Source organism: Neomonachus schauinslandi, chromosome 13 (assembly GCF_002201575.2).
Source record: "Neomonachus schauinslandi chromosome 13, ASM220157v2, whole genome shotgun sequence".
NCBI lineage: Eukaryota > Metazoa > Chordata > Mammalia > Carnivora > Phocidae > Neomonachus > Neomonachus schauinslandi.
Window position 1 is genome coordinate 73586504 of NC_058415.1, and position 17037 is coordinate 73603540.

Consider the following 17037-nt stretch of genomic DNA (forward strand, 5'->3'; position numbering starts at 1 on the left):
TGAGCAGGGAGCCCCCTGGGACCCTGGGATCATGACCTGAGCCTAAGGCAGAGGCTTAACCAACTGAGCCACCCAAGCACCCCATACTGCCAGCTTTGATTTGCTAACATTTTAGTTAGGAATTTTGTGTCTATATTCATAAATCAGATTGGTCTAGCAGAGATTTCAAACTAGTTACAGGGCAGAGATATATTTTACTTGGCCTACAAAATATTTTATTATGATTTTTTTAATGAATTGCCCATATTAAAAAATTGGGAAGTATGAAAATGAAAAATTCAAGATTTTTGGCTTTTCTTTAAAAAAAGGAATGTGGCAAAACTGGGAGAATGTGGGCGCAATTTTGTCACATTTTTAATAGAGCTCCTCTACGAATGTTTTGTATTTCATTAATTTCTACCCTTATTTTTTTAAGATTTTTTTTTTTTTTATTTGAGAGCGAGAGCGAGAGAGAGAGAACATGAGAGGGGGTAAGGTCAGAGGGAGAAGCAGACTCCCTGCTGAGCAGGGAGCCCGATGTGGGACTCGATCCCGGGACTCCAGGATCATGACCTGAGCCGAAGGCAGTCGCTTAACCAACTGAGCCACCCAGGCGCCCTCTACCCTTATTTTTTTAAAGGTTTTATTTATTTATTTATTTGAGAGAGAGAGAGAAGGAGCAGGAGGAGGGGGAGGGGCAGAGGAAGAGGGAGAAGCAGACTTCCTGCTGAGCAGGGAGCCTGCCACGGAGCTCTATCCCAGGACCCTGGGATCACCACCAGAGCAGAAGGCAGGTGCTTAACCGACTGAGCCACCCAGGTGCCCCGTATATGATGTATTTGTGCACGTGTGTACATGGGAAGTGTTATGGTATGTATGTGTATGTGTGTGGAGTGTGTGCAACGTGTTTGTGTTGTGTCTGTAGTACACACCGTACGTGTGTAGTGTGAGTGAGGTGTGAGGGAGACACTGAGGCCCACAGCCCTGGCGTGCGAGAGTGCTCAGGGCCTGCCACAAAGACAGGCTTGGTCAGCAAACTCGCCTGCCTTCTTGGGGAAAGCAGGGCCATAACCGAGACCCTTCCTGGATGTCCCCTTTGGACAGTGTGGGTGAACAGGCCCAGTTTCTCCTGCATCGCCACTGCCCAGGCTCCCACTCACTTCTGTCCTCCCTCTCCTGAGAAAAGAGTGACCTCCCTCTTTAAGAGAAGGAAGTGTCCCGTGTTCTACTAAGTAAAGAGGCCTTACTGTTGATGGTGAAGGTGGTGGAGATGGTGCCACTAGAGGGGTCAGCGCGGGATCAGAATGGCATTGAGTTCTCCCAACTGAATAGGTTAGCTGCTGAGTGGGCCTTTATCCTGAGTGGGGGAGAGGAGCTGGTGTGGGCTTCAGTCTTTCTCCCCAGGCGACATTCAGATAATGCAGCTCTGTCCTGCTCTTCTGGGTCCCAGCCTCCTGAGGGTGCTTCTGCACTTTGCTCACAGCCTCCAGAGCCCAGATTGTCTTCCCCAGTACAGGCTCCACAGTGGTCCCTGGCAGAGCTGTGAAGGGGCCACCACCATCTTGGGCACATCACTGTCCCTTTCCCCGTAGACTTTCCTTTGCCTTGGCTCCGGAATGCCATGCTTTCTAACTCCTACTGGGAATAAACACCCCTCTCAGGGGGCATCGTCAGGTCATGCCTAACTCATGTTCCCATCTTGTTCCTGCAGGTCTAGAACACCTCCAGCCTCAGTGTCCTTTCTGCATCCTGTGGCTTGAGCCTGAGGTTGCCCATTATCCCTGGCTGGATGGAATGGCAGGGCCAGCATACCTCCCTACCCAGAAAGGATGCCTGGACGCAGACTCCCCCAGCCAGGAGGAGAATCAGGCAAGCTCAAGTCCAGGGTGCAGGTAAGTCCACCTGTCATTGGTTGGGGCGAGGCTGCTATGGGCAGTGCTCACGGTATGGGGGCTGGTATGGGAAAGGGCAGAGCAGGGCTTCACAGAGGGCCCGGTTTCAAACAATCCACTGGCCTTTATGTGACTCATTTGCACTTGACCACTAGTTTGCTGATTTCGGGGCTCCTTCTCTAGCTTCTGCTCCCTGCTGGTAGCCAGCTGGCCCTGTGGCTTCAAGTTTCCTTACCTGCTTCAAGAAGGCAAGTCTGCAGCCTACACTTGCTGTTGGCCATGGGGCAGGATGGAGGCCAAAGAACGGACGGAGGATGGCCTTTGGGGCAGGCAGGCCTGGGTTCAAATTTCAGCTCTGCCAACCTTGGACAAGTCATCTACCCTCTCTGCCTGAAGTTCAGATTTATCCCTGGTAAATTGAGGCTGATACTTCCTAGGATCACCGTGAAGATTAAATGAGATGATACATGTAAATTGCCCAGCTCAGCCCCTGGCACCTGGTACTCAATACATACAACTTTTCTCCCCACTTTCTCTCTTGCATCCTCCAACCTCCTCTTGAGTGGATCCCTGGGCCAGATATCCATCTGGCAACTTCCAACACCTCCCATTTTTAGATTTACGTAAGACCAGCAGCTTTCCCTCCCACAGCAGCAACAGTCGGAGATTTGCAGAGCAGATGTCTTGGTGTGAAACTGTTCCCAGGAGGTGTCCCACGAATGTTTGCTGACAAAGCAGTGCAGGGACTGACCTTCCTTCCAGCTCTGCCTCCTGACACCTGGCTCTGGAGACTGAAAGCGCCTACCCTCCCCGCATCTTGTGTGTTTCTGTCCCCTCGGATGCTGAGGGCCTGCGTTCCTGTTTCACGGCTGCAGATGGGGCGCTGTGAGGTTGGCTGGAGCAAGCTGCTTTGGCCCGGACCTGTGCCGGGCTGCTCCCATCCAAGGGGCAGATGGCGAGGGCAGAGTTGGGAAGGGGCTGCAGCCTGGTGGGGGCAGCCAGTCCAAGCATGAAGAACACTTTTCCAAACCCCACTGCACTGGGCCGGGAGGATGCTCCTTTGCGCTTGCTTGGGTCTGGTGATTACAGGTCTGAGCTTCAAAGCATGTTACAAACCTGGCTAATTGCTGGCCTGGGGGAGCTGAGCGAGCAGGCCAAGCCCGCTTGCGTGGACACGCCAGGGGCCGCGGGCCTCACCTGGGGCTGGCACTTCCAGCCTGGAGCCAGGAGCCCTGGTGTGGCGGCCCGGTCCTTCTGGCTCCTCGGGGAGGACTACCGACGGGAGCGCGGAGGAGGGACCCGCCCCCTCCCCCGGCTGCAGCCGCGGCCCCTGCGGTCGTGGTTGGGGCGCGGGCGCCTCCTCCCCCGGGGCCGGCGTCCGATCGGTCAGGTGGAAACCTCCCCATTCAAACTGGCGCGGGCCAATCAGGGCCCGGCGCGCCGGCTCATTCGAACGCGCTCCGCAGCCGGCCTCCCGCTCCCGCCTCCGGGACACTGGCGCGGGGCGGGGGCGGCTGAGCCTGCTGCCTCGGTTACAGGGGAGCAACACAGACGCCTCGGGTTGCAGGCGGGCCTGGCCGGGCCGCAGCGGGGCCGCCATGGAGCGCTCCCTGCACCGCGTCTCCCTCGGGAGCCGGCGTGCCCACCCGGACTCGTCCTTCTACCTCACCACCTTTGGTAAGTGCCCGCGACGGCTGGCTGCCAGGGCTGCTTCACCCCACTCCGGCGCCCGGACGGGGCCGCCCCCCACCTCCGTGATAGGTGGGGCTGGCAGCAGCGGGTCCCTCCTCTGGTCCCTTCCTCCTGGGGGTGCCCAGGAGGAGGGGCCCAGGGCGCACGGACCCAGGCTGAGCAAGCCGCGGGGCACCACCTGCTGCCGGCCAGTGGTGCCAAGTGCAGCCGCTTCTGCCTCGCTTGGCTGGAATAATCACAACCCGGTTAATCTTTCAGAGACCCGGTCGGCACCACTAGAGTTTCCCATTAGCCAGCCGCTCAGGGTTGAAGCACGGTCTTGTTACTACATCTCGAGATTTCCTCCCCATCCTCTTTCCTTTGGCTCAGGGACAGGACAGGTGCGGGGTCAGCTCACCTTGGAGACTGCAGAGTGGCTGCGCCAGCGGCTGGCGGACCCACAGAGGACGTGGGAGGCTTCTCTTCTCCAGCAGAGACCGGGCTCTCAGGAGGGTCACAGGCCTGTCCTGGGGGCTTGAGATAGAAGGAAATGGGCAGTAGGCCCCTGCTCCCAAACCCCTTGCTGGCTCGCCTGGGTTCCCCCAAATAACAGCTGGGCAGCCTCTGCCCCAGGGGTCTGGGCAAATCCAGCCTTTCAAGTAGCCATAGTAGAGATGAGAGTCCTGTCCCAGGGCACGGCCCATCACAGCTCTGTGTTTCCTCTGCAACTCCCTGTGCATCGCGGGTAGTATTTCCTCTGTGGAGACTTGAGATCCAGAGAGAGAAAGGTTGCCCAGTGAGCCAGTGCCAGACTTGGTACCTGAGCTCAAGCCTTTTGAGATGACTTGTCCAGCACTTTTTTTTTTTTTTAATTTGTATACAATTTTCTTTATAAAGGTTGGGGTAGTTACTGCAACATGCAGGACTTTGCCCAGATTTCATGGACAGAACAGCCCAGGAGTTAGGCCCTCCCTGGGCTTCTGGCTCTCCTTTTCTCAGGCTTACCTCTATCAGCACACTTGGTTCCTCACAGACTGCCTTTTCTCTAAGAGCAGAGGGAGTGATAGAAAAGAGGTGGCTTGGCCCCTAGCAATGGCCTGTGGTCTGGCATCCTGGAATTCGCTGGTCCAGTTGGTGGACGTAACAATGGGAGTAATGAGGTGGCCGCCATTTGCTGAACGCTTACCATGTGCCATGCCTTGTGTCAAGTGCTTTATCTCATTTACTCTCCCCAGCCCTTGGAAGCAGTTCCTGTTAACCCCACGGGGATGTGGGAGTCTACCAGACAAGGGAGGTCTCCAGGGTGACCTGAATTGGTGGGGCTGGGGTGGTCAGGAAAGAGTGTCAAGGAGCTTTGAGGTTCTATTACCTTAGCTGTGTCCTGATTTAAAAGTAAAAATATAGGGGCGCCTGGGTGGCTCAGTCGGTTAAGCGTCTGCCTTCAGCTCAGGTCATGATCCCGGAGTCCTGGGATCGAGCCCCACGTCTGGCTCCCTGCTCAGCGGGGAGTCTGCTTCTCCCTCTCCCACTTGTGCTCTCTTGCTTACTCACTTGCTCAATCTCTCAAATGAATAAATAAAACCTTTTTTTAAAAAAGGTAAAAATATAGCTCATTGTTTTTTCCTCCTTACTATCACTGTAAGATGACTTCATTGTTGAAAACTTAGTGAAAAGAAGAAAGTGAAAAATCACCTGTACTCTGACTCCTAGAAAAGACCGTTGTGAGTCAGTATTTTGTTCATATCCTTCCAGACTTGTGTGTGTGTGTAGAGGTGTGCTATAATTTGAAAAGAATGGAGACCATATTGTATGTACAGTTTTAGAATCCATTTCTTTTCCTTACTGGTGTAGTGTGACTGTTTCCTAGCATCAGTCCATATTCTTCTATTGAATTAATCATCCTGCCAGATCTGGGAAGTTGGGGAGTGTCCAGACCAGCTGGGACTGGATCCTTTGCCCCGCCGTGGCCTCAGGGCTGTGTCGGATGGTTATCTGGGAGGGTTACTTTTTGAACCAGTGACTGACCTGAGTGTGCAGCGGGCAGGCAGGAACCTGGTGGGGTGGGGGCCTCCTGCTCTTATACAGTCTCTTCTCAGGGCTCTCGGAGGACACAGATCCGACACTGGAAAGTTCTGCCCTCTTTCCTGCTTCAATCCTCTTTCCTTGAAAAATGCTGCCCCTCTTTGAGGCTGCTGCTTTTCTTCATGCAAGGATTGGTCTTTGCTTGTCTGCTCATGAATGAAGATTTGTATCAGTGGTTACCAGACCTGGTCGCTTGGCAGAAGCACCTGGCGAGTCTATTAAAAACACAGATTCCTGGGGCCCCTGGGTGGCGCAGTTGGTTAGGCAACTGACTCTTGGTTTCGACTCAGGTCATGATCTCAGGGTTGTGAGATCAAGCCCTGTGTGGGGCTCTGTGCTCAGCATGGAGTCTGCTTAAGAATCCCTCTCCCTCTGCCTCTCCCCCACTGCTCTCTCTTTCTCCCTCTCCCTCAAAATAAATAAATAAGTCTTAAAAAAACCAACAACAACATAGATTCTTAGGATCTTGATAAGTCTAGGGTGTAGCGTGAGAATCTGTAATTGTAAGAAGCCACAGAAGTATTTTGATGATCAGCCAGGTTTGGAAGCTATGGATTTCGTTAGCTTTGGTAGCCACTGTGAACTCCCTTAACATGAAGGTCTTTGCTAAGTTTACCCCAGTTCGCTGGCCTTTCCCCAGCATGGCAGGTAGCCCCTGGCCTTCAGGAGTGGGCCTTGCCCTGGTAGAACCAGATGAAAGTGGTGCCTAGTTGGTGGTTTACCCCAAGCACAAACATTTAAAGGATCTCTGGAATTCTATTTTTTGTTGTTGTTGTTTTTCTTTTTTTTTTTTTTTTAAGATTTTATTTGACAGAGAGAGATACAGCAAGAGAGGGAACACAAGCAGGGGGAGTGGGATTGGGAGAAGCAGACTTCCTGCGATGCAGGGAGCCCTTTGCGGGACTCGATCCCAGGACCCCGGGATCATGACCTGAGCCCAACGACTGAGCCACCCAGGCGCCCCGGATCTCTGGAATTCTAAAGAGACAAAATTGTTTTCCTTCCAGGGAGAGTAGTGTGTATGTGTGTATGCGTGCACCTGGGTACAAAGCCTTGTCCCCCATTAGTTGACCACATGGAAGTGTTCTGGCTTCAGGAGAGGGGAGTATGTAAACTGGGCCTAGAACCCAGCTCCTCCAGAGATGACAAATGTGTTTTCTGTGGAACAGATGCCAGCCAGCTGCTCGGCCTGCTGGGCAGTGAGAAGCGAGGCCCCGAGCCCGAGGCTGCGATCTGGCCCCGCGAGCTGCCCCTGGCTGGCCGTGCCGCTCAGCGCCCAGGCCACACCCTGGGCTTGGCCTGGAAGCCCCGCCGAAGACTTCTCAGGGGCCCATCATTTGCTGGTCGGGGTCCTCAGCATTCACTGGCTTTCCTGTCATTTAGGGTCTGTTTGCTTGGGAGTGTTCGGAAATTCTCAGGTTCTGACCTGTCGAGAGTCCTTTTGTTCTCTTTTCCAATTCTGCTCTATTTTTTTTTTTAATTTATTTATTTGACAGAGAGAGACACAGCGAGAGAGGGAACACAAGCAGGGCGAGTGGGAGAAGGAGAAGCAGGCTTCCCGCCAAGCAGGGAGCCTGATGTGGGGCTCGATCCCAGGACCCTGGGATCATGACCTGAGTGGAAGTCAGATGCTTAACGACTGAGCCACCCAGGCGCCCCAGTTCAAAATAGTTTCTAATTTTCATAGTCCTACTTTCTCAAGTCTTTAGGTGATTTGGAAGTGTATTTCTTAATTTCCAAATAGTGGGGATTTTCTGTTAATATTTTTATTCTTTGTTTTCTATTTTGGTCAGAGAATATACTCTGCATCCTTTCACTCCTTTGATGGCCCAGGATATGGTCAGTTTTTATAAATGTTCTGTGTGTACTTGAAAAGTTCTGCAGTAGTTGGGTGTAGTGTTCTTTTGTATATGTCAGATTTTGGTCAAGTTTACTAATTATGTTGTCCAAATGTTCTGCATCCTTGCTGATATCCCCCCTCTCCCCCAATTTGTTCTATCAGTTACCAAGAGAGGTATGTTAAAATTCCTACTGTGGTTGGACATTTGTCTCTTTATCATTAGAGTTGTCTTTCTTTTATATATTTTGAAGCGATTGTAAGAGCATACAAATTTAGAACTATTTATCTTAGTAGTGAATTGAAACTTTTATTATTATGAAGCCTTTTCTTTATTTCTAGTGGAGAGAAAGTCTACTTTTCCTGACGTTAACATAGCTACCCAGCCTTCTTTTGGTTAACAATGAATTGCCTGGCATATCTTTTTCCATCTTATTTCTGTCAATCTTTCTGTTTCTTTATGTTCTAGGCGTGCTGTGTCTCTTACAAATGGCAGGCACAGAGTTGTTATTTTGCTTCTTGGTGCAGACCTAGGATGATATCTTCCTTCAAAAAAATATTTGCTTTGGGTGTTTGGGTGGCTTAGTTGGTTGAGCGTCTGCCTTCGGCTCAGGTCATGATCACAGGGTCCTGGGATCAAGTCCCACATCGTCAGGCTTCTTGCTCAGTGGGGAGTCTGCTTCTCCCTCTGCCTCTGCCCCCCCCACTCCTTCTCTCTCTCTCTCATATAAATAAATAAAATCTTTAAAAAAAAAGCTATTAGCTTTTTTCAGGTGCTTGAGGTCACTAGCGATCTGGGATAATCTAGATGTTAGGCATTGGGATTATCTGAGATTGTGCTGCAGTCCCTTGAACTGCCTCTCATCACAGCTCATGTATTTCTGAGGAACAACCCTTTAGGGTTCTGACCCAAAAGGTCAGGGCTCAGAAGGACCCCACTCTTTTTTTTTTTTAAACATTTTATTTATTTATTTGACAGAGAGAGACACAGCGAGAGAGGGAACACAAGCAGGGGGAGTGGGAGAGGGAGAAGCAGGCTTCCCGCTGAGCAGGGAGCCCGATGCAGGGCTCGATCCCAGGACCCCGGGATCATGACCTGAGCTGAAGGCAGACGCTTAATGACTGAGCCACCCGGGCATCCCAGAAGGACCCCACTCTTGACAGACCCTGGTCTCCAACTCCTGTTCCTCTTGCCCTGTGAGGCAGACAGAAACTCTGCTCAGCCTCTCAGCTTCTCCGTCATCTCTCTGGAATTTGAAAACACCCCAAGGAGAAAATTAGCCCAGGAAAACATTAAACTTCATTCCACGGACCTCCCTGCCCCCAGAGCCTGCTCCGTAGTTCCTCCGTAGTCTTGCTGTATCTCCAAGAAGCTGCTTTTAAATATTTTGTCCAGCTCTTCTAGATTTCCTCGGTGGGTCTGTCATCCCAGAAATAGAAGTCCCCTATGTGTGTTTTCTAATTTTTCTGAGACATTTTTACTTTTCATCTCCTCTCCTTTCCTCCCTCTTTCCCTTCCTTCCACCTTTCCATCCTTCCTTCCCTACATCCTCCCTTTTGTCCTATCAGTGGGAGTGCTTACTATTTGCCAGGCTCTCCGTGTATGTTAGTTCTCAGTTTTACAAGAGCCCCCCCCCCCCCCCAGAACTGTATGATTCTTCTTCTTTCCTTTGTACAGATGAGGAGACGAAGATGTAGTGATTCAGCATCATCAGTGGTGGACCGAGGATCAAAGCCAGGTCTTATTGACTCCAAAACCCACGCTTTGCTCATGGTTCCTTCTGGGCTTCCTCCTTTGTGTTTTCCGTATTAGACTTGTTCTGCTGGAAAACTTTGATAGTGAAAAAAGTAACTGTAAGACATAATGAAAATAAATCACTGATTTCATGGTGTGGCTTAAAGCCATCAGCAAGGATGTAACAGGTGCTCATCATTATAACATAACATATTTATGGAGAAAAAGTCTGTAATATGAAATAGGTAAGAGTGGCAAGTCATTTTTAAAACGTGGCAAAACTGACAGTTTTGGAATTAAAATCATTATAATAAAATCTAAAGGAAAATCGCGAAAGGGAAGAATAACGTGAATTTTCTATATATTGTGGTATTGTACACGTATGTGTGTAGAAGAAAACCATTTGCTCTGCGGGTGAAGCATTTTCGTGAATGTGCTGGGCCGTCAGTGGGTTAATGTGGGACAATTCCAGATTTCACGGTTGAATTGGTAATGAGTCTGGTTTGAATCTATCACAGTTCTTTAGGGAGAACAATGAAGGACCTCACAGATGGAAGGCCTTTTGTTTCCTTAGTCGTAATACAGTGATTTATCTTAGAACTGTATTTTCTTAACGATTTTAAAAATTGAAAAGTTGTCCCAGCGCTGAGATCAGGTTTATGTCACCTGGTTGTGGAGGCAATATGGCTCTGTATTTTTTTTTTTTTTTTTTTTTGAGAGAGAGAGAGTGAGAGAGAGAGAGCACAAGAGGGGGGAGCGGGAGAGGGAGAAGCAGACTCCCTGCCGAGCAGGGAGCCCGATGCGGGACTCGATCCCGGGACTCCAGGATCATGACCTGAGCCGAAGGCAGTCGCTTAACCAACTGAGCCACCCAGGCGCCCATGGCTCCGTATTAATTACCTCTTGCTTCATGACAAAGTTCCCCAATACTTATTGGCTTAAAAAAACCAAACATTTAGTATGTCCCGGTTTCTGTGAGTCAGGAATTTGGGAATGGCTTCGCTGGGTGGTTTTTGCTCAGGGTCTCTGCTGCCAAGAAGTTAGCTGACATGTGCTGGCGAGAGTAATCTATTCCTGGAAGGAAAAACCGCTTGGGAAGCCACATTAATATCAGGTTACACAGGAAGTGGAGAATCAGAAGAGAGGAGTCACACTGACCCTCATCATCTTTATCTCACCACTCAGCCCCCTGCCTCCCTGGGCTCTGCAGGCCTCCTTCCGCCAGCAGGCACCAGCATCAGCCAGGCTGTTTCTCCAAATGGAACTCAAGATTCTCCCTCTTCAAAAGAACAGTCACTTGAAAGGCTCCACAGGGCTGCATCCCCAGAGCTGGATGGCTCCCATTCCCCCAACACTCCTGCAGCCTGCCATTTCTCCTTCAGAGGGCAGAAAGTGCAATCAGTAAACATACATACCCCTCTCTGAGCCTTGGTCGGGCTGCCCTGTGGGTCAGGCAGCCCAGGATCACAGAGAGAGGGGTGCCTCACAGCTGGGTGCCTCCCTCCCACTCTCCTGCACACACCGCTTGAGGTACAGATTCGTCCCCACAAATGGAGGGGAAATCTGTGAGTGTTGGTGGCTGCCCAGGCTCCATGGAGACCCGGCCTCCTTTGTACATTTGTCCTGACATCCTCCCCGTTCCTGTGGCTTTCAACACATGGTAACTCCTGACTGGGGAATTGCTTTTGAGGTGAACTGGGTTTTGGGTTGACCATGGCTTCATGCCAGCCAGGCAGGTCCCTCATAGGGGTATTCTCTGCATACCCCAGGGTTCCATGAGCTCCCTCTAGGATCCCTGAGTCCAGCTGTGGTGTGCAGCCCCCAGCTTCTTGCTTTGTGTTTTGAGTATGTCTCTCCCCAGCTGTGTCCTGAGAGTCAGAGTTCATCTTCCTGTGGTCCTCTGCAGAGCAGGGTCTGCCAGACTGAATTTCTTTAGCTGGCTTCCATGCCCTTTTTTTCTACGGGGCCCAGTGAGTCTGAATCCCCCTAGGTCCTGTGCCAGCAGAATCTGGGTTCAGGGCCTTCTCTGTGCCTTCTGAAGCTCACTCTTACCCAGTGTTTTTCCTGTCACGTGTGGCCCGTCTCTTCTCCCTTTGTCTCTGGGCCCTGGCTCCCACGTACTTCTGCAGCCTCTCTGGGTCCTACCTCCCTTTGCAGACAGAGTGCCCAACTGCAGCTCCATGGGAATTGGGGGGCATGCCCTCTCCACGGCCCTTGAATACCCCAGTGAGGATGGCTTCAGGCCCTTTAGCCTGGACATTCCTGGGCACTCTCATAGGCCATTCCCTGGCCCTGGGCAGAAAGTGGGGCTATTGACAAGATCAGAGATTGGAGGGGCAGATGAGGGGCTTGGTTACTTAGATCGGCTGAAGGCCCCAGGGATTCATTCTGACTTCCCCCTTACCCAGTGGTTTATTTCTTTAGACTTGGGGACATTTCTTTGAGCCTGCCCTCTTTTTGGCTTCTTCTTGGCTTCCGAAGCAAAGCTGTGGCACCTGGTCCTGTGCCTGATGGCTCTCTCTGCTCCCGAACCCCAGGGTTGCATTGGCAGATGCAGGAGTGCACATTAATGGTCTGGAAGACAGGCTCGGTGTACAGGCCAGAGTGCTGGAGTTGGGGCAGCATTCTGGTATCTCGTTCTGGGCTGCCTTACCCGGGTCACTCTGGGCCAAGGGCAAGTCACCTTCCGTATCTGGGCATGACTCTTCTGGCTTCCAGTTGAGGAGGCTGGGCAAGATGACTTCAGGGCCCTTGAGACACATTCATTCGATGGAATGGGCTAAGGAGGGGGGGAAGGCAGAAGGGACAGGAGTGGCCAAATGGGTTGGGGCGTGGGGACTCATTCTTCATTTTGCCCTTATCTGTGAGTCCACGGATGGGCTGGGGGAGGGTGTGTCCCTCACTGGGGGCCTGAGTCTGGTCTGCTGGGCTTGGTTTCTCTCCTGTAACTGGGTAGAGGGCACGCTGGCTCTCCCCGAGGAGGAGAGGATCTGCAAGGGGAGTTAGGCAGACTCCTCAGATTTCCGAGTCAGTCTTTGCTCCAGGCCCATCCTGTGCTCCAGTTCTACTTTTTAGCCTTGCCCATGCTCCTGCCCTAGTCATTGGGCTGTGTGTTCCTGGCCGGCAGGCACCCGGCCATTCAGATCTGTCGTTCCTGACTCAGGGCCCCATGCAGGTGCCTGGCTAACGTTTGTCGAGTGGAACTAGCGACCATTTGTGCTGGGAGATGTCTCCATCCTGATTTTTTTTTTTCCTTTTTTTAAAAAAATTAACATATAATGTATTATTGGTTTCAGAGGAACAGGTCTGTAATTCATCAGTCTTATGTAACACCCAGTGCTCATTACATCACATGCCCTCCTTAATGTCCATCACCCAATTACCCCATCCCTCTACCCGTCTCCTCTCCAGCAACCCTCAGTTTGTTTCCTGTGACCAAGAGTCTCTTATGGTTTGTCTCCCTCTCTGGTTTTGTCTTGTTTAATTTTTTTCCTCTCTTCCCCTACGACCCTCTGTTTTGTTTCTCAAATTCCACATTTCAGTGAGATCATATGATAATTGTCTTTCTCTGATTGACTTATTTTGTTTAGCATAATACCCTCTAGTTCCATCCACGTCATTACAAATGGCAAGATTTCATTTCTTTTTTGATGGCTGAGTAATATTCCATTGTGTGTATATGTGTGTATATGTGTGTGTACACACCATATTTTCTTTATCCATTCATCTGTCGATGGACATCTGGGCTCTTTCCACAGTTTGGCTATTGTGGACATTGCTGCTATAAACATCGGGGTTCACGTACCCCTTCAGGTCACTACATTTATATCTTTGGGGTAAATACCCAGTAGTGCAATTGCTGGATCATAGGGTAGCTCTATTTTCAACTTTTTGAGGAACCTCCCTACTCTTTTCCAGAGTGGCTGCACCAGCTTGCATTCCCACCAGCAGCGTAGGAGGGTCCCCCTTTCTCTGCATCCTCGCCAACATCTGTCGTTCCCTGACTTGTTCATTTTAGCCATTCTGACTGGTGGGAGGTGGGATCTCATTGTGGTTTTGATCTGTGTTTCCCTGTCCATCCTGATTTCTGTGAACAAGCCGTCAGGTAGATGATGGTGTCGTGTGGCTCCGTGGCCCCCATGGCTTCGGAAAGCCAAATATGTTCAGGCCAAAGCTGCCTTTGCACTCATAATAGATTCAGAAAAAATGTTTGGGTTTAAACAGTTGCCTTTGGGTTCATGAGATTGAATCTGTGACTGCTAGCCATTTTTGTCTTTCAAAGCCTTCTCCTACCCCACACTGGATCCGGCACAGTTTTTTGTAGGAGAGTTCTCAGCTCTAGAGGGGCCCATAGTGGTAATTGCTCAGATCTTGAGCTAATTTTCTTGGCGCCTTTCATGCAAGGACCTCCTCACCCTCCAGCATTATCTGATTCACACACAGCTTGGCAAGTGCAGTACCCCTGTTATTAGCCCCACCTTGCAGCCAGGGGACAATGTGGCTCTGAGATAGAGGACAGTAGTCAGGGTTTGGAACTGGAACAGGCCTCCGGGCTTCTGAGATCTGTGTTCTGGGCAGGAGAGCAGCAGGAATTTCTGATGGGTGAAGAGCTGGACAAGGGTTTGCTGGAGTCTGGATTGCCTGGGTTTACAGTTTAAACACCCCCAAAGTGTGAGGAGCAAGTGGCTTCCAGGTCCCAGGGGTTGGGGAACTGCTCAGAATTTCCCTCCTTTCTGTTCTCTGAACCCTGCCTGGCCTTCCTCCAGCCAGCAGCAATGCACAAGCCCCAGCCACAGTCCCAGTTTCATGGGGCCTGTCCAGAAATAAACAGTTGGGATGATGAAGGGACGTCTCACTGTGCCACAAGGAGTGGCAGATTTCAGGCTTGAAATCTAGAGGAGAGAGCCCAGAGACTGACAGCAGAACCATGTCTGGGCAATAAAAGTTACTGAGAGGCCACTTCTGGCTCAGTATAAGATGGAGCATTGAACAGTCAGAGCTATTGCAAAAGAAAAAGGGCTCCCATTGTAGGAAGTGAGCTCCCCATCACCAGAGGTGATCAAGCAGAGGCTGATGACTGTAAGACAGGGTTGTCATGGATGCAAGGGCTTTCTGGTCGCTGTGTGGGGTTGCTGCAGGCTGGGAGGCCCTGCCCCATCCTCCTTGCCTCCCTAGTACATGTCCACCAGGTGGATTGAGTTCAGTGGTTTGTTTTTTTGTTTTTTTGTTTTTAAAGATTTTATTTATTTGAGAGAGAGACACAGCGAGAGAGGGAACACAAGCAGGGGGAGTGGGAGAGGGAGAAGCAGGCTTCCCGTGGGGCAGTGAGCCGTTGCGGGGCTTGATCCCAGGACCCTGGGATCATGACCTGAGCGGAAGGCAGACGCTCAACGACTGAGCCACCCAGGTGCCCCAAGTTCATTGGTTTCTTGAGGTTCCAGGAAGAGTCCACTGGACTGAGGAAAGATCTTCAACATGTCACCGAGGAAGAAGAGTATGATCCTTCTCTCTTCTGTCCGTGCTGAAGGGCCACTGGGCATCTGTGAGGATGACTTGATGTTTTGTTTTGTTTTTATATTGTTTTCAAAAAAATTAGAAAAGCCAGGGGAAAAACTCCTCATTCTTCACATGCTTTCCAGCCCTGGCCCTTCCGTTATGTTCACACTTCCCCCACCCTCCCTCTCTTCCTCCTCTCTTCTCCTCCCCCCTTCCCTTCTTTTTTCATTTCCTCTTCATATTTTTAATTTAATTTTTATTTTTTAAAAGATTTTATTTATTAATAAAGTGAGAGTGGGGGGGAGGGGCCAAGGGAGAGGGAGACAGAATCTCAAGCAGACTCCCCACTGAGTGCGGAGCCAGACTTGGGGTTCCATCTCATGACCACAAGATCATGACCTGAGCTGAAATCTGGAGTTGGATGCTTAACTGACTGAGCCACCCAGGCACTCCACCTCTTCTTATTTTTAATTATAGAAGTGCTATAGTTCATATAATTTGTATTGTTGAAACAACAATAGCGATAGATTTAAATTCCTCTTGACTTCCCTCCCTCCAATTCTAGAGGCAATCCCTGTTTTTCCTTTGGCATCCTTTCAGAACACACACACACACGCGCATGCGCACACACGTAGAAATATATGTCATCTGTATTGTTCTGCAATTTGCTTGTTTCTCTTAAAAACTTATCACAATGTTCCCCCTGCCTGGACATACAGAGTTCCCCCATTTTTTTGGTATCAGCCCCTACTATTCCAAGCACAGCTAGAGATGGCCCATTTAACCATTTTCATACTGATGGCCCTTTCAGGTGTTTCCAGTTTGTCCTCATTTTATTTTTTTTTTTATTTTTATTTTTTTATTTTATTTTTTTTAAAGATTTTATTTATTTATTTGACAGAGAAAGACACAGCGAGAGAGGGAACACAAACGGGGAGTGGGAGAGGGAGAAACAGACTCCCCGCCGAGCAGGGAGCCCGATGCGGGACTCGATCCCAGGACTCCAGGATCATGACCTGAGCCGAAGGCAGTCGCTTAACCGACTGAACCACCCAGGCGCCCCCTGATTTCTTTTCTTTTGCTTTTCCCCCAAATCATTTGTTCCCTGCCCTTGTGTTGTTATTGTCTTTCCAGAACACAACTAGCTGTCTGTCACAGTGGAGGACTTGCCCTGACCTCCCCCTTGACCCCCTGACCCCCAAGGACTGCTGACCAAGACCCAGGATCCTTAACTCTCCAATCTGGGCTTGCCTTGATGTGGATGCAACAACTTTTCCAACTGTCCAACAGAGAGAGCTCCCCAGCATTAACCTGGGCTGCCTTGTAAAGTAGTGAGCTCCGCATCACCAGAGGGGTATAAGCCCAGGGTGGAGAGCCACTGCTGGAGGTATTACAGAAGGGACTCCCGATGTTATGAGGAGGCTGAACTAAGTGGCTTCCGAGCTCCCTCCCAACTCAGAGACCCTATGGATGTTTGAATCACTTCACATGAACAAAAGAGCATTCCCATCACTGCTACCCCATCTTTCACCCAACAAAAGATGAGGTGAAGTTGCTTCTGTTGTTGTCTCCTTAGGTCAGCTGAAGCTGTCAATCGATGCCCAGGACCGGGTTCTGCTGCTCCACAGTGAGTATGGGGCCAGGCGGTGAAGGTTCCCATGGGCCACCCAGAGGATTTTACACTTTACCTGTCCATTTATCCATTTGTTTGTCCTTCCACCCAGCACACACATAGTTACTGAGCTTCTATCGTGGTCTTTGCTGCCTGGACTCTTCTGTTTAGCCCAGCAGGCCCTGCCTATCTCTCCAGCCTGTGTGGCCCTTGCTGTTAAAGTCTCCCTGCACTCCCCCCTCTTTTCTTTTTTTTAAAGATTTTATTTATTTGAGAGAGAGAGAGTGAGAGAGAGAGTGTACGAGAGGGGGGAGGGTCAGAGGGAGAAACAGACTCCCCGCCGAGCAGGGAGCCCGATGCGGACTCGATCCTGGGACTCCAGGATCGTGACCTGAGCCGAAGGCAGTCGCTTAACCGACTGAGCCATCCAGGCGCCCCCCCCCCTTTTTTTTTAAAGATTTTATTTATTGGATAGAGAGAGACAGAGAGGGAACACAAGAAGGGGGCGTGGGAGAGGGAGAAGCAGGCTTCCCGCCGAGCAGGGAGCCCGATGTGGGGCTCGATCCCAGGACCCTGGCATCATGACCAGAGCCAAAGGCAGACACTTAACGACTGAGCCACCCAGGTGCCCCTCTGCACTCCCTTTTCTGTCCAGTTACATGCACCCCCTTGAGGACATCATGCTTGCTCATGCCTCTGAGCCTCTGCACCCCACTGTCTCTTGTGCCTGGAG

General features: G+C 50.7%; 1 protein-coding gene across 2 annotated transcripts in view; it reads left to right on the forward strand.

Annotated features, from left to right (window-relative positions):
- The first annotated feature begins 3449 nt into the window (after positions 1 to 3449).
- The window catches only part of RGS3 (regulator of G protein signaling 3), a 113037-nt gene continuing 99449 nt past the window's right edge, over positions 3450 to 17037 (forward strand). For both annotated transcript variants that reach the window (XM_044920763.1, XM_021691743.1), the window contains exons 1-2: positions 3450 to 3548; positions 16269 to 16319. In XM_044920763.1, the coding sequence (XP_044776698.1) occupies positions 3470 to 3548; positions 16269 to 16319 (130 nt within the window). In that variant the 5' untranslated portion in view covers positions 3450 to 3469. The remainder of the gene's footprint in view (positions 3549 to 16268; positions 16320 to 17037) is intronic.